The sequence below is a fragment of the Perca flavescens genome, chromosome 21, assembly GCF_004354835.1.
Source record: "Perca flavescens isolate YP-PL-M2 chromosome 21, PFLA_1.0, whole genome shotgun sequence".
NCBI classification, from domain to species: domain Eukaryota; kingdom Metazoa; phylum Chordata; class Actinopteri; order Perciformes; family Percidae; genus Perca; species Perca flavescens.
Window position 1 is genome coordinate 5,496,268 of NC_041351.1, and position 26,150 is coordinate 5,522,417.

Consider the following 26,150-nt stretch of genomic DNA (forward strand, 5'->3'; position numbering starts at 1 on the left):
TTGAAATGAGGCTGCAAACATCACACTGTAACTCTACATTTCATACATAATATACACACTGAGGCATCAGCTCTTTTAAACAACAGCCAGTGTCTGTATGGTAATTGTCTGGGCGGTTGGATGTTAGAGTGATGGACAGACATGAGGAAAGGACATTTTATTGCTGGGTGACAGTTAATACACACAAAGACACAACATGCTACACTGGTGCTTTCTGACTCCGCTCGATGGCCATCCTTTCCAGCCGCTCAGTGTAGAATCCATTGAAATCCAGCCTGTGAAATCATAACAGCAGAGTTAGCAAATTATCAAAGTCATTTACAAAAATATCAAATCATCATTTTCTACAATAACTCTATCTATACTGCATGATGTCGGAAATAAATGAAAACCAATAATTGGATGGTAAGAAAAAATAAATTAAAAAACTTGTTTGCTTAACTTAAAAAAAAAAAATCTATAAAAGTATAAAAACTTCAAATACATTTTCCCAAAGAATGTTTCTGTCATTTTAGGTAGTTCTGATAACGCTGATGTGTGTTCAAGTGTTAATTTTTCCTGACAAGTTTGGTTTTTATTAGTTATTTGAAGCTATAAAGAGAGATTGAAACGTCATGATTGACTCGCGATTGGTCGGGTGGGACTGTGATACCGCGGCGCCACCGCCCGATCACTACTGCGCAGACTCTGGCTTTGAAATTACTAGATGGCAGCGCACATCCATCCATCCATCCATCTTCGTCCGCTTATCCGGTGTCGGGTCGCGGGGGGAGCAGCTCCAGCAGGGGACCCCAAACTTCCCTTTGCCGAGCAACATTAACCAGCTCCGACTGGGGATCGGCGTTCCCAGGCCAGGTTGGAGATATAATCCCTCCACCTAGTCCTGGGTCTTCCCGAGGCCTCCTCCCAGCTGGGCGTGCCTGGAACACCTCCCTAGGGAGGCGCCCAGGGGCATCCTTACCAGATGCCCGAACCACCTCAACTGGCTCCTTTCGACGCCGAAGGAGCAGCAGCTCTCTCCGAGCTCCTCACGGATGACTGAGCTTCTCACCCTATCTCTAAGGGAGACGCCAGCCACCCTCCTGAGGAAACCCATTTTGGCCGCTTGTACCCTGGATCTCGTTCTTTCGGTCATGACCCAGCCTTCATGACCATAGGTGAGGGTAGGAACGAAAACTGACCGGTAGATCGAGAGCTTTGCCTTCTGGCTCAGCTCTCTTTTCGTCCTGGCGGTGCGATAGATTGAATGTAATACTGCACCCGCTGCGCCCGATTCTCCGACCAATCTCCCGCTCCATTGTCCCCTCACTCGCGAACAAAACCCCAAGGTACTTGAACTCCTTCACTTGGGGTAAGGACTCATTCCCTACCTGGAGAAGGCATTCCATCTGTTTTCTGCTGAGAACCATGGCCTAGGATCTCTGTGATTTTGTAAGTCTTTAATTCAGGAAACCTGCATGCATGTTGCAGGTTTCGCTGTCTTTCTGCTTCTAATGCTAGACCACTTATTCTCTTTTGTTAATAATGATATTTTCGTTAACGGATAAATTTTTCATATTCATATCCGGGATATTTTGGCAACACTTTTGTACAGTGGGAGGAAGTGGAGACTCGTTGTCCATCTTTATTTACAGTCAGAGTGTTACATGCAAAAAAACAAAAGCGTTTTACCTGTAGATGATGCTGATCATGCTGTGCTCACAGTCGTTGGTGCTGTAGATGCTCAGCTTGTCCAGCAGGTCCAGCAGCAGCATGCTGAAGTTACTGTCAAACTTGCTGATGGTGGCTTCAAAGCCTGCGTCTGACTGGAGGATGTCCGCGTGCTCAGCTAATAACTGAAGCAGCCAAAGAACAAAAACATGTTACTTACTACATGTTGAGATGCAAAAGCTGCATTTGTTTTCACGCACCAGTTGTTAATACAGCACCTTAGTGCTTTTTTGTACAGCATTTTCATTTTCTGGTTCGGATGCTATGTTGAAGAGCTTTTCAACACGTGTTCACATTTCCCAGTCTAGTGGTTTCTCTGATGGCGGGGCAGGCATGGCAGTGAGCGTTCTGGAAATACCTTTGTGGTCAGCCTCTTCTTCTCTGCCTCCTCAGCATGTTCGCTCCGAGTGGGAGGCCCGTCCATGGTCCCTTGTTCCAGGGAGAGGCGGTCTAACCTCATGCTCTGAGTGTACCGCTTTAACAGCCAAGAAAAGAAAAACATCTTAGTACAAGGATCTGCTAGTTTCCTTTTCAGGTTTTAACTATACATGTATAACTAAAAACTGGATACAGCGTTTGAAACGGAGCCCCATTCATTCCTATGAGAGTTGTTCGGTGGTGCATTAAAGGGGCACTATGCAGTTTTGGCCGTTTCTTCACTTTTGCTGGCAGGTTTCTCTATAGAGCCCCCCTACAGGTTTCTCTATAGAGCCCCCCTACAGGTTTCTCTATAGAGCTCCCCTACAGGTTTCTCTATAGAGCTCCGCTACAGGTTTCTCTATAGAGCCCCCCTACAGGTTTCTCTATAGAGCCCCCCTACAGGTTTCTCTATAGAGCTCCCCTACAGGTTTCTCTATAGAGCCCCCCTACAGGTTTCTCTATAGAGCCCCCCCTACAGGTTTCTCTATAGAGCCCCCCCTACAGGTTTCTCTATAGAGCCCCCCTACAGGTTTCTCTATAGAGCCCCCCTACAGGTTTCTCTATAGAGCTCCCCTACAGGTTTCTCTATAGAGCTCCCCTACAGGTTTCTCTATAGAGCCCCCCCTACAGGTTTCTCTATAGAGCTCCCCCTACAGCTTATAGAATAGATATTTTGGCAGCTCCTATGTTTACTAGTGTCTGACTCCTCTCTCGGTCAGTCTGCCGTTTCCTCTTTCTCTGTTCCTCCGACAATGCTTCCCTAGCTTTCTGCTTCTTTTTTTGCTGGCTCAGCCATGGTGATAGTGTGAAAAACTCCATCGCTACCTTGTTCTTATATATTGTTCCTGTAGGCCTATGTGTGCAGTGCCATGAAGCAATTTGTTACATCGCGAGACATGATATCACGCGATACTTCCTGATGCTGAGGCCGCCGGCCCAAAGTTGCAATGGCGTTTTTTCCGCTCACAGGCGCTAGGGGGGGAGTGAGACAACCATTATTCAACCTGAAAAAAGTCATATAACCCTTCCAATGACTCCGAAGCTGTTCCGTTAAGGTAAATAGTTCCCCTTTAAGCCAAAAAAGTTCAACTTTCTGTATAGAAATTACCAGGATGATCAGCGCTGCTACGGTACTATGGGCAGGCGCTCTAAAGACCCCAGCCGGCCGAGCCAGCTACATCGAGTGTAGCGCTCCGCTAACTTGAATGGGGATTAAATTATTTTATTGTCTGTCTCTTCTAAACTTTCGAAATGTTATCGGACAGAATGGATCAAATTCTGATTACGATTCATTCTGCAGAGGTCGTGACACTTTAAAAAGATTATCCACCGATTTAAGGAAGTCTCTTAAGCCATAAGTCTATAAGTCTATAAGGAAAAAAATAAAAAATAAAACTCTTTTTGGGACCCATGGCCTCATGTGATGGACACGGAAGTTGTAAATCCACCGTTTGGCCACCAAATTGGCTTCAAAGCCTAGCACACTTCCTGGGGGCCTGGTTTTAACTCCCTTCACTATTGCATTTCTGTACAAATCTTGTGTTCAATCAAAGCAGAACATGGAATGCAATATGAATACTTTAAACAATTAAGTCCAAGAGCAGAAACAAGCGGCTGAAAACATTTCCTCTTTACCATCCTGTAAACAAACCTGCATGCAGTTTGTGAACATGACGCAGACAGACATGAGTTTGGAGAAGATCCTGAGGAGCTCGGGGTTGGTCAGCATGCAGTCCTTCAGGCAGTTGTCCAGGAAGCTGGTGTGATGGCAGAGCACGTCATCGATGTTTGACGCCTGGAGAAGGAGAAGACAGACGGTCAAGCACGAAAAACAGCTGTCAGCTGGCTGCGTTTCCGTGACGATAACAGTGAGCGATCTGGGCCGGAGAGCTCATTCAATCACCGTTTTCAGGTTGTTCTCCATGATGTGCCAGGTGGGCTCCATCACCTCAAACATCATGTAGTACTGGATGTTCTGCACAAAGTTGAGCATGCGCTGTCGGAGGGCGAACGCAGCGGAAAACCTGAGTGCAGGCAGTTTGAACAGAGCGTGAGACATTTTGCTGGTTGAGTTTGTTTTTTTTTATACATAAATTCACCTTAAATTCTACGTCAACTCACCATTTGGCAGAATGTAAGGAGTACAGCTTGAAATCTTTGCTGCTGATCCACACGTTGCACAGCAGCCTCTCCACATGTTTGCAGTAAAAAATGTGTCTGAACAACATCTGGTACCTCGTCAGGGCTTTCCTGGAAAATGAATACAAATGAAAGGTTTTAAAATGCATTCATAGATTACTTTTCAAAAGTTACAAAGTGCTGTCTAAAAGAGGACATCAAAATACACAAGAATAACAAAATATAATAAAAACAGAACCAGCAAATGTCGAGCATTTTGCTTAAAACGTGACCAGAGTACAAACGATCAACGTTAATTCACTGTATCGACAGCCATCCGGTTCGCCAGTGCGGAATTGTCGCCACGGACAGCTTTCCGTAGTGGTGATAGGGTTAATCTGACACTCATTTATATGTAAAAGTATTTGATTTATTTAATTGTATCAAAAATGCTATTTCAATAAACATGAAAAGACATCTAATACAAATCGAGGATAAAAACACAATAAAGTCCAGGACTTATTTCCATTGTGGTCTCCAACACATCAGGACAAGACACGTACAGAGTGTGTGATGAAAATCGACATGACATAAAAAAAAAATTTTATATTCTGCAACCCTATCTAGTAACCAGGCCTTGACTGTCTTTTTGAAAGAGTTCAGTGTGGAAATTAATTTGCCGATCTAACTTGTTCCACTGAACTGCCCCTATATAGGCAAAGGTTCCTTTCCCTAACACTGTCTTAAATCTATAAGGACAGAGGTCAGACATGCTGCCACACGTGTAAATATTGTGTGTGTCCTTTACCTTAGTTATAAGACACGACAAAAAAATTGGGATACTACCAAACAATATTTTATAGATCATGGTCAGCCTTGAAATACTAACACGAAACTCAACAGGCAGCCAGTTGAGCTCAACAAATTGTGACCTACCTATATGAGACCTATGACCCAAGTTCAGGATTACTCGTATTAATTTATTCTGTGCTGTTTGCAGCCTCCCTTTAAGTCAGTTTGTTAGGCCTTCAAACCAGGAAGTACATGCAAATTCAAAATTATTTAAAATTAAGGCGTTTGCTAAAATGATCATTGTTGACCGATTTTGAATTTTGAATTTCTGGCTAAAAACTTTTTGAGTTACTTAAGTAGAGTGCACTCTAGTTTTAAGAAAACACTATGAAACATATAAATGAGATCAAATCAACAGGCAGAACCTGTTGATGATGAGGGAGAGCGGCCACTTGACGATGTAGTCGAAGGAGAAGGCCTCCAGCCCGCTGAGGGCCACGTCTGTCGGTTCCGCGTTAATGATGGCCTTCTCCTGTTTGGTCTCGATGGCCAGCACCCGCAGCAGCTGAGTGATGACGTCATGAGGCATTAAATCGATCTGTGCAAAGAAGAGAGGAAGTTTAAGTGAAACAGCATTGCTCCTAAATCATGAGATCGGTCTGCGAGCGAAGGAAGACTTAATAGATTAGTAATGGAAGGAATGGTCAGATGTTTAAAGCTTTTGTTTTGTTCCCTGTAATTTCTATCTATTTGAATTTACTTTCCAGGGATTTTGTCCATTTATTTTCTGCTGCTCCGTCTAACTCTGGCAGTTTTAGTGCACTGACGTTTACTGAGCACTAGGGTTGAGTGATATATTGACTCAACATCGTTATCGCACAAATAATATATCAAAAGCGTCGTGATAAGTATGCAATATTTTGTGGAGCGCTTCGTCCTGTCCGTTGGCTGTGTGGCTCAGTTGTGTGCGATTTAGAGCCCCCTTGAAACGCTATAATGATTATCATTTCATTGGCCAGTTACCGCGCCACTTCTACATGTTAGTACACGACAGCGCACGGGGTCCACTACGTGACAAACCCTATGGAGCGTACCACGTGTGTGCATATTTTGACAGAGTGACAGTGTAAGTGAAGAAATACATGTAGATAGAGATAACGGAACAAATCAGAGAAGAGAAAGACAAGTTGTGTCCTGTTCTTTTTATTTCATACTGTACAACCAGTACAACATGTCCTCTTCTGTAGACATGGTCCTTATTTATTTATTCATTCATGTTGTACCAGTCCAATATGACAGTCAGTTGATATAAACTTTGTGTTGTATTTTCCCATAACTTTTGTAATTTTACACGTTTAAAAATATCAAAATTAATATCAATATCGTATTTTGTCAATATCGTGCAACCCTACTGAGCACATAGTCTGGAGCTTTATAGTCTTATTTCCACCCACCTTGAGGTCGTCTTTGAAGGGGTCTGTGTTGGCTGTGCTCATCCTCAGGGCCAGCTCCAGCAGGGCTTCTAGTCTGGTAGGAACAATGTCGTCCACCGGCTTCTTCAGCTCTTCCTCTGTCAGGTCCATGAAGTGCACAAAGAAATCACCTTTGTCCATCAAAAAGTAGTGCTTGATGGATCTAATAAAAGAAACACAGGCCCATATAGTTTCATAAGTACATCAGTAAATCACTACATGCAAAGATTATGAACCTAATATCCAACTACAGACAGGTGACAAATTAAAAGAAAATACTTGCAACACAAAGTCCATTTCCGTTTTTTTTAAATCTATACATAAGACTTTTTAGCCAAGCTTTTTATTAATGTAGTTTTTGACTCTGGAAAGGAGCTTATAAATCCAGATGCTTTCATACAGGACACAAGGGCTTTTGAATTCAACGCACAAACGTTGCAGCATCACATCCTCTCTTTCGGTCATCTTTCCTGTCACTCAATCTTTATAAATTACTTACAAATACCATTAACCATTTACCTCAGGCGTGAAACCAGCTCCTTCTCCTCCATGAGGAAGGCCAGCAGGACCTTGCTGGCGTAGTTGTAAGCTTTCTCTATCTGCTCCACATAAGCCCTTTCCTTCAGGGTGTACAGGACCTCCTTAGCATCAGGACACGTCACATCGCGGCCACATTCCCGCACCACATTGAGGTATTTCCCTACGCAACAACAGAGAAGGGAATTCAATCTTTTGTCTTAAGGAACATGTCCAGGAGGAATCGCCCCACTTCCCTGCATTAGATGCTTGATGGTCTTGCCACTAGCAGTTATCAGTTTCTCTTCAATGACCAATGAAAACAGGCTACACCCTCCGACAACCGTGCAGGCTGCACCTCATTGGCTGTCTGCCCCCGCATTTCAAACCTAACTAACACGGTGGCTCGTTTGGAAACTTTCTATTATTTTACGAAAATAGTTCACCAAAAAGTGTTTCTGAAAACATTTTATGCAAAAAATTAAGTTGCTGAACCGGTCTTCATTTTAGATTGACGGTCAGTTTAAATGGGTTTAGAGAGGCGGCAAGTCGAGGTGAACGCCTCTGACCTTAACTCTGTGCACACGAGGAGCGGGCAACTCTGCGCCCCGTCTCTTGAAGTTTGCGACGACGCTACCAGAATGCATTGCACGGCTGCTTACATAGACAGTGAATGGAAAGCGTGGAAATGACACTCCGTTTGAACATTTACCTTAAGAAAGGCTCTTAGAATGTTTAACATTTACTTTTTTTTGTTACCTGTGCTTAATATTTTGTCTGCCATTTTCTGTAGAAAGGAGGGAATCCGATGTTGTACGATGGTGTATCTTTGATCCCAGTACTTATCGTTGTAGTCCTCTTGAATTTTCTCTTTCTGCAGCTCATGCTCTTCCACCATGAACTCGCTGCGAGGACACACAAACATCAGATTTGAACACAAAGCAGATACAGTGGTACAAAAGTGTGTTTTCAGATTAAACTGTACCTGTATGGATCCTTGATGATGCCCCTGTAGATCCACTTCTCCAGGATTTCAAAGTAAGGGACGCTGGCTGCTTTAGTGAGGTAGAGACACAGCTCCTGAGCCTGGCTGTCACCCGTGTAGTTGAAGGTTCGATCATGAAGAAGACTCAGTGTCGACCCCCCCATACACTCTCCTTTATCTACCGAGGACGCTGTGAAATTAGTGGAAGGAAAATAATTGTATTTAAAAAAATAAAAATGTACTAGCTATCTAAAGCTATCAAAAAGTAAAAGTTTGGTTAGTGCAGTTATCTTCAGGAAGAAACTTAATGTTTCTAGCAACTCTGTCGTGAAAGTAACAGTAAAGCATCACCACATGCTACAACACTTATCGTTTCATTTTGAATTGTTTACTGATGAAATACAACAGATGTAATGTCAACATCTGTGTCCAATCTGCTGGTGTTGTAGTTTCTCTCTAAACCTTGGTCAGAGCGCCCTCAAGTGGCCAAAATGAGCCCTTTCCCACTGGCCAAAGAAATCCACCTAGGCTCACTAACATCTGGCTTTTGTCTGCAATGGGAAAGATGTCTATTGGCTATTTTTAGCAGGTTTACCGGCGTTTTAAAAACCTGCAAATATACACACGAATTTCGGTGAAAAAAAAAAAAATGCTTCAACTATCCCCATGAACCAAAGACGCAAAACTCACGTTCTCAGACTCTTACCAATGGAGGCCAGTATCTCCATGGTCCTCATGGTGGGCTGGATGTAAAACCAGAGTTTCTGCAGAGACAGCATGACCTGCCGCTGGAGGTGCTCCAGCTGCGTGACCAAGATCAGGTACTCCTTTATCAACGTCCTCATCGCCGCCGTCAGCGCGTGGTTCACCTGGCCGTACTCGAAGGACGACTTCTCCTCAATGAAGCTGAAGAAGAAATACAACACCGCCATCTAATCATCGGTCCTCGGTTAGAAATGTATGTGAACAGATGACACACTCACCGTGTTATAGTGGAGTAATACGACGCAACTGGTAATATTCTGTTAACCAGCTCTTTGATAGACATGTCCAGTGTTGAATCAACAATGAAGGAGCGATTCTGTCTCCCCAGTACAGGCTGAGCTGTGATGTCTCTCCCATCAACTCCAATAAGGACAAACAGCAGATCCTCCACCAGAGCTTGTTCCTGAGCAGGCAGGGGCATCGTACCTGGCCGCAGACACAACCCTGTTATGAATACTACCACCTACCACAAGTACACCTAGTTGATGTTTCAGTATTTAAGTGATATTTAATAAATGAGCTAGTGTCTTGCACATAGACTGTAAAAATAATGGGCAAATCTTCCGGGTCTGAAAAGTGAAGCCAATGCGCTGAATTCTATCTAATTTCCAGCAGGGGGCGACTCCACTGGCTCCAAAAAGAAGTCTGTTTCTATAGAAGTCTATGAGAAAATTACCGTACTACTCACTTGATTTATTACCTCAGTAAACATTTTTAAAATAAGTTTATTGTCTTAATTGCTAGTTTCAAGTCTTCTTCAACACAGCATGATTTTCATTTAGTAAATTATGGTCCAATTTATTTTAAAATAGACGATAAAGCAGGGGATGCTTTAGGGGCGTGGCTACACAACGACCCGTCAATCAGGACAGAGGCTTAGCGATGCTAACCATGGCACTGTGGACATTAAAATACACCTGAACTTGTTTTGGGGTGTTGTCCGTGTTTCATCTTAAACGTTGACCCATCTCACTGTGTGTTTTAACTTCATCAAAGTAAATTAGAACATTTGGTCGCTTAAAAATGTCTTGTTCTGTGGCCGGATTGGCTCAGTGGTAGAGCAGGCACACATGTACTGAGAGGTTTATGCCTCGAGGCAGAGGTCCAGGGTTTGAATCCGACCTGTGACAATTTCCTGCATGTCTTCCCCTTCTCTCTCCCCTTTCTCACCTAGCTATCCTATCAAAATAAATGCAGAAAAAGCCACAAAAAAATAATCAAAAAAAAAAACGTTCTGCCAACGTAGCTAGTACATGCAAATGAATGGCGGCAGTACCCATAGGGCCGCAATTACCCGTTGGTAAATCTACAGGAGGATGACTCGTTTCAGAAGGGTTGAAAATCAGCAACTTTACCTCTTTAGCGTTTAGCTTAGCACAGCGCCATGAAACCATAAACAACCCTGGCTTGGCTGCGTCATCCTCCCCAGCTCCACCCTCTCTTTCAAGAACCCTCCCCTCCCCAAGATGGCGACTCCCAAGCTTCAAAACAGAAGTCTACAAACCAATGGGTGACGTCATTGATGTTACGTCTTGCAGCAGACTGCATGTAGCAGAAATTAATATTAAAATGTTTTGGCTTACCAATAGCCACAGCTGAATCTCCTGGAGGGGTAGGGCTGGTGATGAAGTCTCCGAGGAGAGCAGGACGATCGTACACCCAGTTAGGAAACACGGGGTTGGGCTGGGTGGGGTTCTTCTTGTTGTGTTTGTCTCTCAGCATCTTCCGTGTGACTTCAGCAGGCTGCAGGCAAAAACCCAAAGAGTGACGGGAGAATTTAAAGCAGCGGCAGATATTTTATTTCAACTTTCTTTTCAACAGCAGGCTGCACCCGTGAAACGTCTGTCTTCAGGCAAGATTAATATAACAGGGGGACGAGAAGAGGACTAGTTTGTACGACCGCATCGTAGGGCTGGGCGATATATCGATATTATATCGATATCGTGATATGAGACTAGATATCGTCTTAGATTTTGGATATCGTAATATCGTGATATGACCATAAGTGTCTTTTCTTGGTTTTAAAGGCTGCATTACAGTAAAATTATGTCATTTTCTGAACTTATCAGACTGTTGTAACTGTTCTATTATTTGCCTTTACCCACTTAGTCATTATATCCAAATTACTGATGATTATTTATCAAAAATCTAAGTGTGAAGATATTTTGTATAGATATATATAATCTGTTTATTATTTATTCATTTGATTTTGCAACTGTTAACTGAAATAGCCGGTTTCTATGAAACTACTTCTGACATGTCATATTTGGCTTTGACTTTGACTGAACTGCTCTCACTTTGCGGAAAAACAATATCGGGATATATATTGTATATCGATATTCAGCCAAAATATATCGGGATATGACTTTTGGTCCATATCGCCCAGCCCTACCGCATCGGAAATCAAAAGCGTTTATAGCTGTTCAACAACAGCCACGCTGAAAGGCGGAGTGAATAGCCGATCACTACAGAGAGTGGAAAAATGCAAAAGCTGTTTAATTGTTGGATTAACAATGAACATTTTAAGACAGTCTCTCCTGGAACTCATAGTGTTGCACTCTTTTCGAATGAGGCTTTTGTTTGACATCTATCGGTTTTCTTTATGACGTGTGCAGGGACACATCCTACAGTTTCACGAGCCAACCCAAACCTTCAGATCGTTTGCATCGGAGTAAGAAACGCTCACCAGCGGAGCGTTGGAGCTGGCCGTCACGTTGCCGAGCTTCTTTCGAAGCTCATCCAGTTCCTGCATGGACATCTTGGTGGTGGTCTGAGGCAGAGTGTAACTGGTAGTTGTGGTTGACGTTGTGTTCGCTGAGGACTCTGACCTCTCTTTGGCATTCTGCTGCAGAAACTGGAGTGTCTACGAAAATATCACGACAAAGCTGTGAGATATTGGATAAGGATGGTTGACTACTAAGGTTCAATAAGACAGTATTTTTAACTTTTATTAACAAGGGGGAAATCAAACTAAGCCACTTCCAACACCTAATGATGAGGTTTCAATCTTCTCTTTCTATTTATATTAGTCACATTAGCAGTTTCCTTGTTTGTGTAGAAAAACAAATCATTTAAAACACCAAAAGGGTGAAATAAATTGATTTGAAGTAATAACAAAACCATACGACGTATTACCTCTTTATCTTCACAGAGTTTGGAGAGCAGATAAACCAGAGGGTCAAGGTTTCGCACATTTTTGGACTTTAGCTCCTCGTACTTCCTCAAGAAGTCTTCTGGGGTTTTAGAAAACTCCGCTAATTTGACCTGAAAATAATATAACAGCCAACAGAGAATAATCAGTAAGAACTTTAGCTAAAAAATGTTACACAAACTGGTGTTGAAAGACAAAATATGCACACAAGTCTAAACAGAGCCCTAATGTCTGCTGCCAGTTGTTGCGGGAACATCTGGCGGGTGATGCCTGCAAAAGTTCATAAACTCATCACTTTCAAGATAACAATTCTGTATGTTCCAGGACTTTGTTTTCCGTGCCCTGAAAGGTGTACTAAAGCCTTCCTACGTGGTTAACACCCACCTTGGCACTGTGAGCAGACACTGTGGTTGTAACATAGGGAGTCCTGTGTTTCTGCAGTAGGTCTATGTAGCCCTCTGCTCCATCACCTCCCCGAACATGAAGCAGGCTGAGCAGCTCGTTCACATCATGGTGGATCCTGAACTCACTCATGGCTCAGCCAGCTGAAATGACAACACAAGAGTACCTTAGCCCCATTAACAGCTCATATCAACATCAGGCTATTTGCTCATAACGACAAAACATCCCCCGTAGCCGAGCTGAGTACATGCAGTTATTTAGGCTTTGTCTCAACCAACTATTTTAAAGAGTTTAAAGTGATGCTGAGCTCAACAGTTAACGTTATACGATGCTAGCTTGCTAACTGGCTAAAGAGCCAGCCCCGGGTAAAATGAACTATGAGGATGCTAACTGCGTAGCTAGCTAGCTCACCACGAATAAAACAATTCGCCGAAGAGTTATAACAACGTAACTCAGTGATAAATGCCTTATTACAGGTGTAGCCCAAGTCTCTACCAGACACTATACCTGACAGTTGTGTCTGCTTCAATACAACAGCAAACTGAGCAGGTACCAAACGCGCCCACCGCTAGTCAAAATTCTTCTTCTTCTGCTGCTATAATACCCGCAGCGATGGCGCCACTGCCCCCATCGGTTAAATATCGACGCTACAACTTTCATTTATTAGCAGATAATCAGAATCAGAACCATATGGAGGCCCATTTCATGTTATGAAAAAAGATCCTGAGTAGTTTTCTCAAAATAATAAGAATGACTAATTTTCTTAAAGAGGGTGGCAGTAGGTCAGTCCGTAGGGCCCTTGTCAAGGCACCGAACCCCAAACTCCTGTGTTTAATAATAATAAATCAATCAATCAAGTATATCGTAATCTTAATGACTTCTTTAAAGTTACATTAAACAAATAGTTGTTTTGTTTTTTTTAAGTAAATTGTATTTTGTACTTATTTGTATTTTAAAATTATTTGAATTGAATCTTATTTAATTTGATTTCCTTTTAATTGTTTCAAAATACATATACTTGAGAACAGGGCTGGGCGATATGAAGAAAATCAAATATCGCTATATTTTTTAGGAAATACCTCAATATCGATACCGCAACGATATTGTAGTGTTGACTATTGGTGCTTTCACAAAATATTTACACAATGAGATTTTTGATAAATAATCATCAGTAATGTGGATAATAAAACGGCTAGAACAGTCTGGTAAATTCAGAAAATGACATCACTTTACTGTAACGCAGCCTTTAAAACCATGAAAAGACAACAACTTATGTCATATCACTATATTACGATATCCAAACTCTAAGACGATATCTAGTCTCATATCACGATATCGATATAATATCAATATATTGCCCAGCTCTACTTGAGAATATAATAGAACATATTGTTTATGTACTGTATATATTTATGCATCCCTATATTTAACTTGCCCTATTTCATGTCTTATGTCTTAGATTCTCATCTAAATTTTTACCTGTGATTTTCTGTTTAGTACAGATTAAATCAACATTGTTGAAGGGAGCCTGAAACCCAAGATTTTCAGTGGCAATGATGACTGCATCTGTAACTGTTGTGCATCTGACAATAGATAAGTTGAGAAGCTTAACGAAAACATTTGCTTTTATTTTGAAAAATGACGACACAGCGGAAGTAAACAGTAATCACGTTACAACCCGGAAGAATTGCCTCTCTCCGATTAACGTTTGAATAGACGAGAATGAGCAATTTATCTCGGAAAGAAACGATTAAACGAGATGCTGCTAACATCGCACAGCCTTTGAGAGACATATCCGTGTCTTAATCTTCGGTGTCGCCGCAGACACAGGCGGTCGAGTGTGAGCAGCAACGCCCTGATGCCAGCAGCCACCCCGTCGGAGAAAAATACCCTCGCTCTGTTTACAAATCGGCTAGGAGACATCGTTTCCTCGCAGTGTGTCGTTAGCTAGCTAATCGTGCGGTTGTGTGTGTTTTTCAGACGAAGAAAAAAAACATGGCTGAACTGCATGTTGTGGAACAGAGCGGCACTGCCACCATAGAGCAGCCCGAGCACCGCGATGTCCGGGGCTCGGTGCGCCTGGCGTCGCCCACTCTCGTGGTTCCTCCGCCGCGGAGCAGCCAGCTCAGTCCCGGCGGGGGGTCGAGCGCCAGTGGCGGGCGCACCGTGTTCGGGTTCCCGGCGAAGAGCAACCCGAGCTCCCCGTCCGAACCGGCGGACAAGCCTGGCTCGCGCTGGGCTCGTCTGAACGTCGGCGGGACCTACTTCATTACGACCAAACAGACGCTGTGTCGGGACCCCAAATCGTTCCTGTTCCGACTGTGTCAAGAAGACCCCGACCTGGACTCCGACAAAGTGAGCACATAAAGTCATAATAACGATTGAGTTGTTTGTAGTAGAGCAGCAAAGATGATTCGACTAATCGATCGGTTGTCGACTATTAAATTAATTTGCAACTCTTTTGATAATAGATTAATTGTGTTGAGTTATTTTCTACGAAAAAAGTAAAGAGTTTCTGATTCCAGCTTCTTAAATGTGAAGTTTGAATAGCTTCTTCTCTCCTCTGTGGTAGTAAACTGCAATTCTTTAAGTTTGGGACAAAACAAGACATTTAAGGGCGTCATCTTGGGCTTTTCCCCCATTTTATAGACCAAACAACTTATCGATTAATCAAGAAAATACTGAACAGATTAAGACTCTGAAAATAATTGTTAGTTGCTGCCCTACTTTACTTTTCAGACAATATAATAAAAGTAAAAATGCAGTAAAATGTATGTGTGGATCTTAGAAGCGAGCTTCCCTGTTTCCTTTTTGTTATTTATCCATTTGTCTTAATAATAATGTCTTTTTAGGCCAGTGGTGGAAAGTAGCATTAACTTCAATTACTTTGAGGTACTTAACTTAAGAATTTACATTTTCTACTACTTTATACTTTTACTTCATTACATCTCAGAGCAGGGAAATGTTGTACTTTTTACTCGACTACATTTATTTAATAACTTTAGTTACTTTGCTGATTCAGATTAATATTACAAAATATAGTCAATTTTTTTTAAAATGATGATGTATTATTATAGGTTAAGATAAAACTTTACAGATCCCCTGGGGGGAATTCACAAGTTACCCAGCAGTATACTTGTACTGTACTTATAGATAGACCTTTTTGTTATAGAGTAAAATCCTTTTTGTTTAACCTGTAAAAGCTCCAAAATTGCCATTACTAAACTCACTAGACTCCATTTAAATAAACAGCACTTTAGCCAGCACATTTGCACATGTAAATGGGTGAATTAAGGGTTTATTTCAACCTAGTGTCGCTTTGCCGGACCCTCCTCCAAAGCACGCTGGAGGAGGGTCAATGGAGCAATCCCAGAAGTGGAACGTCAAGCATATAGACTAATTTGAACCAAACCAGAGTGGTGATTTATCAAATGTCTGTAGCGGAGCGCTTCCAGGACTCAAAAAATTAGCTTGAGGCGCTCTTTGGATGGGATAATCATAATGTAGAAACCAATAAGGAAACTCCAAGGCACTCTCTTTTAGAAAAATACAAAGCCTTTATTTATGGCTTAGTCATAATCTTAAAGTACTCCGACGCGTTTCGGCATACAAGCCTTCGTCAGGGAGTCAATCAGGATTGACTCCCTGACTTCCTTTTTGGTTTCTCCAGAGTGGCGATTGTTGGAACATTGGAAAGACGAACCAAGAAAGCTTTTGATCGATTGATTTTATTTAGATTGTGTCGACTTTCGATGAAATGTGTTTTACAATAAAAAAAAATCATGTTTATTTACATGGAGTCTGGTGGGTTTGGAGATTTCTGAGCTGTGTCTGGTTAAACAAAAATGATTTGACTCTTTAACAAAAAGGTCCATCTCTTTAGGGATCCTTTCCATAATGTTGTCAGACACTTAGAATAATAATCTGAGCCTGTCCGTGGCCAAACGAGCACTTTTAGTGAACGGAAATTGAAGGGTTACAATTGTCCAGTAACGTTACATTGCAGCTTGTTTCGCCGCTGCCCGCTGAAGCGTTCTTGCTTAATACTGGACCAATTTCAAAAATTGTTTTTCCCATCAGTCACTTAGACACAAAAAACATGGTAAAATAGGGTTGGAAAATACAGAAGTTTTCCCTTTTTAATGGAATGAACTAATTCTTCTCCTTTCTGTTTTTTTTTTCTGGACATTATTCAACACAACATTTTACCCTCTTCCAATTTCTGCAAAGTGATGACAAAACCATTCCTCCTCACAAAATGTCCACCCTTTATGTTTTTCCTACAGGACGACACAGGAGCCTACCTGATCGACAGGGACCCCACATACTTTGGCCCCATCCTGAATTACCTTCGGCACGGAAAACTGATCATGGATAAAAACCTGGCCGAGGAAGGTAAAACGTTTTGATCCCTGTTGCTCCAGAGTCGATATCTGTTGGAGAACATACATTTAGAGCGAATAGAAACCAAACAACGAAATCTATTGATACATCTTTTTTATGTCAGGTGTTCTCGAGGAAGCCGAATTCTACAACATTGCGTCTCTGGTGAGGCTGGTTAAAGAAAGGATACGGGACAACGAGAACCGGACATCTCAGGTACAGAAAACAGACCAATAAATCTGTACACCGTTTAGATTCAAATAACTTAGTTTGTCCCTGAGGGCCAATTAGGAGGCACGAAGAGTAGCACATAAAAGGACAGTCCACAGACAAGGTACAAAAACGAATAAATATATAAATAAGTACATGGTAATGCATTGTATAATGCTGTCCGTGGTAAAGTGCTATACTAGTAAAAGTCAATAAAAACCAAAATTAGAAAAGGTGCTGTGGTGCAGTTCTTAATTTTGAGTCTGAGCACGGGGTGGTAATGGATGCTGGATCAGGGAGGTTGGGAGTTTAGAAGATGGACAGCCCTGGGGACAAAGGTCGCCCTTCTTCTCTGCGTCCTGCAGCATCGGCAGCGAAGTCTGCGTCCCGAAGGGAGCCTCTAAAACACAGAAAAGAGGGGAAAAAAAAGACTTTCTTCGGGTACAAACATAACCAAAATAGCTATTTGTGTTTGTGTGCACATTATTGATGTTATTTTCTCTGTGTGTGTGTTTTGTTTACGTCCCTCAGGGTCCTGTGAAGCATGTGTATCGAGTGCTACAGTGCCAAGAGGAGGAACTCACACAGATGGTCTCGACCATGTCGGACGGTTGGAAGTTTGAGCAGGTGCAGAAAATACAGCTTTTTTTCTTTTTTATTCCTCTTGTCACGTTTTAGTTCAATGCTGGTGTTTGGAGAAAGGCCTAAAACTTTTTATTAAGACATTTGTAATATCATTGAATTCTAAGAGATTTATTACTAGAAGATAAAACATTGGGATGCCAGTTCATTCATGTTTGGGATCAATATCAAACCTCTCAAAACAAAAATTGTTTTGAAGTGCTGATAGTTGGCATCATATGTCAGGTCACCCTCAAGGCTGCTACTAATGATTCATTTTCTTTTTAATTTGCTGATTATTTTGTGTAAAATGCCCATGACATAAACAGTCCAGCCTTTGCAATAAGTTGCTTTTATAACAAAGCTGAATTTACACCAGTAACATTATATTCACTGCTGTTAACATGACGTTTATCTTCTATAGATTGCTTCGTCATTCTGTCAATAAAATGTCTAAAAATAGTGATGAATATCATGCACGATTCCCCAGAGCCCAAGGAAATGAATTCAAATTGCTTGTTATGTTGGCTCAGTAATCTAAACCCCAAAAACATTCAATTTATTATTACTAGTACAGAGCCCATTGAAAGTGTGCCTGTTTGGAACGGGCCGATTGCTTGGCCTGTGGTATTGCTTCTTGTAGAATTCTTCTAAACCATATTGTACCCCAAAATTACTTACTTACATTTTGTCACAAAATATCACAATGAAAATGTGGAGTAATCAGACATTAGAGTTATGGACTCATGGTAATGCGCTACCCCCCCGGCCCGTTATGAGAGCCAATCAGCACATATCTGTGGTTATCAACTACCAGAACCGGACCGTTTGTGTGTGTGTGTGCACAGAGAGAGAGAGACAGACAGACAGACAGACAGACAGAGAGAGGTAGAGAGAGAGAGTTGTCTTGTGTTGTATGATCGTTAATGAATTTAACATTTCAGCAGAAGTGTTTCCATACAGGTTTAGTGGCTTGACGGTTAACGGTGAAGTAGGCGATTTGATTTGCGGGGGTATTTTGGCGACAGTAATGTTATTAGTGTTGTAAGTTAGCAGCAGACTTAATTAACCCGACCCAGGGTGCTGTGTCTGCCCGGTTCAAATCTGAGATGTTCTCGCATTGCACAGCGCTGTGAAGGAATAATCTCAGAGATTACGTTATGTTCTGCCAGCTCACAGCAATTTAATAGATATAAATGCATAATAAATGCAGGAAAAGAGTCAAAGGCTTTAACACCCCCAACCCCCCGCTGTTGTAAAGCGTTCTGCATGTGGCGTCTGCGTGTGATGTGCAGGTTACCTCCCCCAACACGGACATACATACATATACGTCTCGCTTTATTAGATAGATAGCCTGCCTATAAGTGGCATTACGCTCTGTCTGCCACTTGTCGTCTGTAGCTGGTTGTGCTTTGCATGTGTGGGATTCTGAAACGTCCTTAAATTCGGGAATTGTCGTTGGTTTATTCAAAGTCAAAGACAGCCCAAAGTAGTGCTACTTTGCACATTTTTTTGTGGCTCTGAGGTGTATTTCACACTTTAGCTGCCAAAGCTCAGCGGCTAGGGCAAAAGCCAATGTGTCTTTCTTTTACCATACAATATCTTTTGCATTTCTGATCCAAACAACGTCAAACTTGGCACTGCACTTACTCGTGCCTGTAGCAAGACACCTGTCAAGTTTGAAATCCATCAGACGAGTGGTTCGAGAGATATGTGCATAACACCCACACAGACAGACAGACGTTCCTGCAATTAATAGATATATACATATAAAACAGAGAAAATAAGAAAATCCTCGCATTTCAGGAGCTGGAACTCTGAAAGAGAAATCTTGAGAAATAGAAATATTACCCAGAATGCAGATTGTTTAATTCTTTTGCTCCAGTGACAGAACTTAATTGAAAATGTCAGGGAACTTAATATTTCTACCTTTCGTCTTTTTTTTTCCCCATCCTCAGCTTATAAGCATCGGTTCCTCTTATAACTACGGCAACGAGGACCAGGCCGAGTTTCTATGTGTAGTTTCCCGGGAACTCAACAACTCCACCAATGGCATCGTCATCGAGCCCACCGAGAAGGCCAAGGTGAGCCGAAACGTCGCTCAAAACCATATCCTTTATTTTTCTATTTGTTAACAAATCCCATGAAAAGACCCAAACCACCAGTGAATTCACACTAACAAGTATTGTCTGTGCATAGAAATCTAATATAAGTTACATTATTTTATACTTTATTTGGTTACACTTTACTTGAAGGTATCTACATAAGAGTGGCATGACACTGTCATGAATGTGTCATGACATTATAAACTATATATTTGTGAGACGTGTTTCAGGATTTACGTTTTCAGTAGGAAACTGAGAGCCACAGACTCAGAGTAGGAAAATCAGAAAGTGCTGAAAAGCTCATTGTGGGACTGGCTCTAGTGGCTGTAATTCTGTACCAAGGCTGAATATCGGGAAAGAGACTTCAGATACAGTATTAGGGGACCACTAAGGTCTATATAAAAGAGACTTCAGATACAGTATTAGGGGACCACTAAGGTCTATATAAAAGAGACTTCAGATACAGTATTAGGAGACCACTAAGGGATATATAAAAGAGACTTCAGATACAGTATTAGGGGACCACTAAGGCCTATATAAAAGAGACTTCAGATACAGTATTAGGGGACCACTAAGGTCTATATAAAAGACACTTCAGATACAGTATTAGGGGACCACTAAGGTCTATATAAAAGAGACTTCAGATACAGTATTAGGAGACCACTAAGGTCTATATAAAAGAGACTTCAGATACAGTATTAGGGGACCACTAAGGCCTATATAAAAGAGACTTCAGATACAGTATTAGGGGACCACTAAGGTCTATATAAAAGAGACTTCAGATACAGTATTAGGGGACCCCTAAGGTCTATATAAAAGCATCCAAAGAGCACCATGTCATGGGACCTTTTAAACAATGACTTGATCACACCAGCTTCAATTAACCTTCGCACAACTGGGACATTTTAAGGGACTTAAACTCACGTATTCTTCCTTCTGTCCTCACAGATCCTTCAGGAGCGAGGCTCGCGGATGTAAAGCGACGCAGACGCTGAGCTAAATAACACTTTATCAACAAAAACAAAACAATAACATGATCATTGTCTCCAGTTTTCATCACGATCTGTGAGTTTACCCTCCTCCTCCTCCTCCTCCTCCTCTTCTACCATCGCCGCCTTCACCATCGTCATAAACCCCCTCTCGTCCCTCCTCCTCGTCCTCCTCTGGTCTGCCTTTCCACAGCGGGGGGGCCGCCCGACGCCTCCCTCTCCTCCATTGCTGCAACGCCACCCTGATTTGTCTTCTCCTCCATCGCCGGCTGTGGAACACTTCAGGGGGAAGTTTTAAAAGGGATTACAAGTGAGTGGTTTTCCTCCATAGCAGCTTTAGTGATGGTCAGTGTCACTGCGGTGCTTATTGTAGCCCGTTGTTATTGTGAGTGGATGGACGCCGAGCACAGAGCTACTATGAATCATCTTCATCGTTATCATCATCATCACGTATACATATTGGCTCCTCAGGACTCTCAAAGGACATAAAGGAACGAACACAACTCCACTGACTGAGCCTCTATACCTGAATCTGTTAATGAAGTCCCTCTGCGCTCCCAGACTCCTCGGCTGATGTCTGAGGGCGGGTCGCGGCACAACACGACCGAGCCAGGAGGCGGAGCGGAGTCCGATCGCTCTGTTTGAGCCCGCCTGGTGCAGCGTTTTCATCCGCTCTCGCTATCTCTCTCTCGTCATTAGAAACCTCTTAAACGAGTGACGACATCGAACAGGCGTCCTGTCTCGGAACATCACGACATCCCACTCCTCCTGTTTCCTGTTCCCGGGCTCGATTTTTGGTTTGTCCTCCCCAGGGAGAGAATTTAGGATATTTCCGCGCAAAAAAAAAAAGAAAACCAATGCCTCAAAAAAAGACTACACCTGTGTACAATTTGTCAAGGCATGTGAGGAATATATATATATATATATATATATATATATATATATATATATATATATATATATATATATATATATATATATATATATATATATATATATAGGCTACATGATGAAATTATATGAAATGAAATGCAAATGGTGGAATTACTGATTTCTGTATCATAGTTGTCATATATTTACATATTCTTGGGGGGTGAGTCTATTTAAATGATAGGAGAAAATATCATTTTTTTCGTAACCAGTTGTCCTGAAGGTTTCCCGCCCGGTAACACGGATGTGAGTACGTGGATGCAGTGCCTCTCTGCTTTCTGTCCAGGACTGAAATATCACAGTGTATTTTTTTCAGCTGCACGTTTTCTGTAGTGTTCCTCGAAACGTTTTCTCTTAGATATCCTACCTTTGATCTCTTGCATATCTTAAAATTGTAATTAGGGATGCGGAAAACTGTGGTCGCCATTTGTCCAGACGAGCGTGGCGTGGATTGGACCGTGGCCCGTTTGTATGCTGCCTCAAACCTCTTAAAGCACCCCTCTCTCCATGGCCTTGTGCTAATCTCAATATTCACTCACTTTGCAGCTGCCTCTGTTGCCGGTCCTCAAGTTAATGACTGTGTTGTCTTACATTCATGCAGCACTTGTAGCAACTGTGTGGCCCAAGCTGAATTTTACTTCTCGCCCTTAAAGTCCTGAGATACCCGAGCCTACATCATCACAGAGATTTACAGACTGTAAGCGAACCTGCCACACGGGTTCAGTTTCCTGAGCTTCAGAGCAAAGCCTTTTATTTCAGACGTTATGTGACGTTGTTTTTCTTGGCTAAAGTATATTTCTCTTGAAATGTACTTGACATTAAGTTGCGGTGTGATAGTGCTGATTTAAACACTTGAAGCAACATTGGAGCAACGTGTAAATACATATAAACTAGCCTGATTCTATTCCTCTGAACCGCTGCACATAGCTCCGATTTTATATAGAAACTTAACGATTATCATGCTAAATATATAAAAGTATGTGTTCTTAAATTTATTTATAAGTCATCTGCACTTTTGTGCAGGTAAACATAATTGGCTTTTCCTTCAAATGTGCATTTACAAAACCTGTAGAGCTGCAAGTAACTTGAAGATGAAGTCAATTAACTGATTAGTCGATTTACAGAAAATGTATCTGCAACCATAACTTGCTGTTCTCTGTTTTATATCAATATACGTGTATTATCTTTGGGGGTTTTGATCTGATAAAACAAGACATTTGAAAATGTGTCTTTGGGCTCCAGGGATATGTGACATTTTTTTAGATTCAACTTTTAATCGCTTTATTGAGAAAGTAATCTGTGAAATAATCGTTGGTTGCTGCCATAGCAGTCACCAAACTGTAGGGCTTCAACTTATGATGGTTTTCATCATGATGACTCTCTTTTTTTTTTTTCTTCTTCAAATAATCAATTAATCGTTTTGTCTATAAACTCAAGCTCTTTATCATGTGCACAACCAAGAAGCAGGGAATCAGTCGTTGGCAATAAAACTCAGGCTCCCTCCGATATGTATAAAAATAAAAACAAAATGAGAATCCAAACATAAAATAGTGTGAGCTAAAATATAACACATACAGTGAAATAGACACTATAACAATAAAAGAAGAAAAAGAGAAAGAAAAGTAGAGGAGGAGCTTGAGACATGGAAACCATCCTCGGCACCATCTCACCTCCACTCTTAAAATGTCAGAAAATTGTGGAAAAAAAAATGCCAAATGCAAGTTGTTGTTTTTGCCGGTTAATTGGCTGCATTTTTCCGTCGATCGACCAACCAATTCATTGATTAATTGGTTTCACCACTTCACCCAATATAATGTTGTTACTGGTGCGTATGCAGCCTTGTTATATGAGCAACTTAATGCAAAGTTTGAGCCATATTTACACATATCAGATGGAGAATCGAAACATCTCGTCGTCGCCCATCCTGCAGACTGAACTCGCCTTTTAAATCGCCGTCCCTAAAAGCTAAATCTTGAATCACTTTGATACACCCTTCTTTGTATAAAGAACATATTTGATGCAGTTATGTTATATCAAGCATGAACAAATAAGAGTGCGAGAGAAAAGAAAAAAATACCTGTGCTCTTGTCCCTGACGTTCAGTCAGGCTTCCGAGCTTAAACTTGGATGTGACCTCTTCTTTGTTGTTTTTTTTAGGTTTTCCTCTCGCGTGTGTGTGTTGTGCAGTTTTATTCTGCTAATCCGAGTCGTGAGCACACCGCGTGTTGCAAAAATGCCCAAACGGCTCATTGAGGAGCACTTTTTTTCTCTGTCGTGTTTCTGGGCCTTTTTTCAAAGCACCTTGGGTGTTTCCCCTTCGTCTGTGTCCAGTGTTGTGCCTTTTGACCTGTGTTGTGCACAGTTGTTCTCCCCTCTTTTATCATAAGGTGCCTCTCGTACCTTTTAAAAAAATTAAAAAATAAAAAGCCGGGAGGCACCTCCCTGAGGTATGATGTATAATGCGGTCTTTAGCTTGTTTTCTATGGTTGGTGTTTCAGTGAGAGGCAAGCCAAACAAATCCATTGTCCCCTGCATTATTTTATGTTTAATAATACCGACAAAACTGCAAATGATTACCAGCTGCTGTCTTTGTGCCATTTGCACAAAATCCACCCACAGCCCCTTATCGCTCCTGGAGGTTCAAGATTGTGTCCCAATCTGCTGTAAACACTGGTGGTGGTGGTGTTGCGTTGTGTTTTACCAAACTGGGAGGGAAGCAGGGAGCAATAGACAGCAGGGAGACCAGTCAGAGCAGATTTTCCCTCCTCTGCTTTTATCTTCCATGAACTTCAATTTGACTATTAACTCGCCCGTCAGTGGGCGTCTTCGTTCTCCTTGAGTTGCATGCTGAAGCCATCTCTAACGATCCCATTCTTAGATGTATGTAATCAACCTTTTTAAAGCACTTACTGTACCTGTCACCTTTGTGGACCCAGTTCTATCTTCCCTTGGTTGCGTAGCTCAGTGGTTCCCAAACTGAGGGGGAGTCCGGACCCGAAAAAAGAGATCACTCACAAGATGGTTCAAAAGATATGACAGTCCCTCCAGGGAAACGTGATTATGCTATCGCAAAATTCAATGCATAATCAGCCAAAGTCTGCATATTTATGCAGTGGCCGAATATTTTCAAATACGTCGCACTTTCGCCACATAAATTGCCAATTTCCGGGCAAAATATGCGGGGCTTATATGATTTCATAATCCCCGCATTTTTGTTGCAAGAAAGTCACATACATCTTACCAGAAAGTTGAAAAATGTTGCATTTACTTCAGCCATTTGCCCCTGTTGCCATGGGAACGTTATGAAGTGACGTAATTACGCGACGTGAACATCATCATAAAGCAGGGTGTTGGGGGAATCACTTTTTTTCTCTTTTTCATCAAACTGCAGTTTTTGCAAGTTCCCACAATTTCATTGCATAAAATTGCATAACTATCCCGCATATTCCATCGAATTTTTCAAGAAAATGTGCCGCATTATCAAGGATTTTTGCCCGCAACAATAATAAAAACATATTCCTGCTTTTTTTTTTTTTCATCCTTTCCTTTTAATTATTGTGTTTTATTAGCCATGCTAGCAGCGTGCCTCTATCGTCCAAACTCAAATATCTCAGCAACTATTGCAATGACATTCATGGTCCCCAGAGGGTGAATCCTACCGACTTCGATGATTCTCTGACATTTCACCTAGCGCCACCATGAGGTCAAAATTTCAATGTGTGCAATACTTTGGTTCATGATAAAATACCTCCCAAACTGTTAACATTGCCATCAGCCTCAGCTGTTCTTTGTGCCACAGTAAGGTGGTTAGCAAGGTAAACATTTGCTGCGTTCAGGTGCTCCTCGGATCATCCCTTTTCCCGAGTTGGGAAGCCGTTCTTCTGACTTGGGTGTGCTCATGAGCTCTAACCCTTGTGTTGTCTTCCCCTCAACCTTGAACTTTTTTATTTTTTTTCATTTCACAAAAATCACATTTTCAGCGCTTATTTTATAGGGCGGAGCAAGACGACCACCATTCAACCAGAAAAAAGTCATCTAACCATTCCAGTGTCTCCCAAGCTGTTCAGTCAAGTTAAATTAAGCTAAAAAAAAACAAACAGCATAGTTCCCCTTTAACATCAACCCCGCGTTGACTTTTGTCCGCCATGTTTCTGCGTGTACCAGACTTACTCTGACTTTCCAATTTATTTATTTTCGACTTCACCGCGTTCACGTGAATTATCGCAGTCGGGAACTAATTTTCTCCGATTATTCCGACACCACCTGAATGCAGCAATTATACCAGCCAAACATCAGCCTGTTAGCTACTGAACTCAAAGCCACACTTTGCCTAAGAACAGCCTTCCAGAGCTGCTAGCATGGCTGTAGATTTTTGACCATATTTCTTGTTAATCACCAGACATTTTTTACTTCTCGAGGAATTGTGTAAATAAAGGAACTGAACTGGTCACGACTGATAGACGTATTTTAAAGGATCACAAACAGGTTGGGAACCACTGACCTTTGCAGCGTGATTATCTCAACATTTTGAATCAAACGCCCATTTTTTTTAAACAAAAAAAGAACTATTGCCCATTATTTT

At 41.7% G+C, this 26,150-nt stretch overlaps 2 protein-coding genes across 3 annotated transcripts; one reads left to right on the forward strand and one right to left on the reverse strand.

The window, feature by feature from the left end:
* Positions 1 to 142: 142 nt before the first annotated feature.
* Positions 143 to 12,960, reverse strand: tubgcp2 (tubulin gamma complex component 2). Of its 2 annotated transcripts, none has more exons than XM_028567507.1 (18): positions 12,839 to 12,960; positions 12,314 to 12,474; positions 11,914 to 12,042; positions 11,465 to 11,641; positions 10,362 to 10,521; positions 8,997 to 9,204; positions 8,720 to 8,919; positions 8,014 to 8,203; positions 7,788 to 7,933; positions 7,032 to 7,212; positions 6,495 to 6,675; positions 5,466 to 5,638; positions 4,252 to 4,380; positions 4,034 to 4,154; positions 3,782 to 3,925; positions 2,069 to 2,185; positions 1,672 to 1,835; positions 143 to 275 (listed from the first exon to the last, which is right to left on the reverse strand). In XM_028567507.1, the coding sequence occupies exons 2-18, from the start codon at positions 12,461 to 12,463 to the stop codon at positions 200 to 202; spliced, it is 2,646 nt and encodes an 881-aa protein (XP_028423308.1). In that variant the 5' UTR covers positions 12,464 to 12,474; positions 12,839 to 12,960; the 3' UTR covers positions 143 to 199. The 2 variants fall into 2 exon arrangements, with proteins under 2 accessions (XP_028423308.1, XP_028423309.1); XM_028567508.1 differs by having other exon boundaries at positions 12,784 to 12,960.
* A 1,041-nt stretch (positions 12,961 to 14,001) lies between these two features.
* kctd2 (potassium channel tetramerization domain containing 2) lies at positions 14,002 to 21,540 on the forward strand. The gene is made up of 6 exons (XM_028568203.1): positions 14,002 to 14,686; positions 16,618 to 16,726; positions 16,839 to 16,930; positions 17,456 to 17,551; positions 19,504 to 19,629; positions 20,599 to 21,540. The coding sequence occupies exons 1-6, from the start codon at positions 14,327 to 14,329 to the stop codon at positions 20,626 to 20,628; spliced, it is 813 nt and encodes a 270-aa protein (XP_028424004.1). The 5' UTR covers positions 14,002 to 14,326; the 3' UTR covers positions 20,629 to 21,540.
* The last annotated feature ends 4,610 nt before the right edge of the window (positions 21,541 to 26,150 follow it).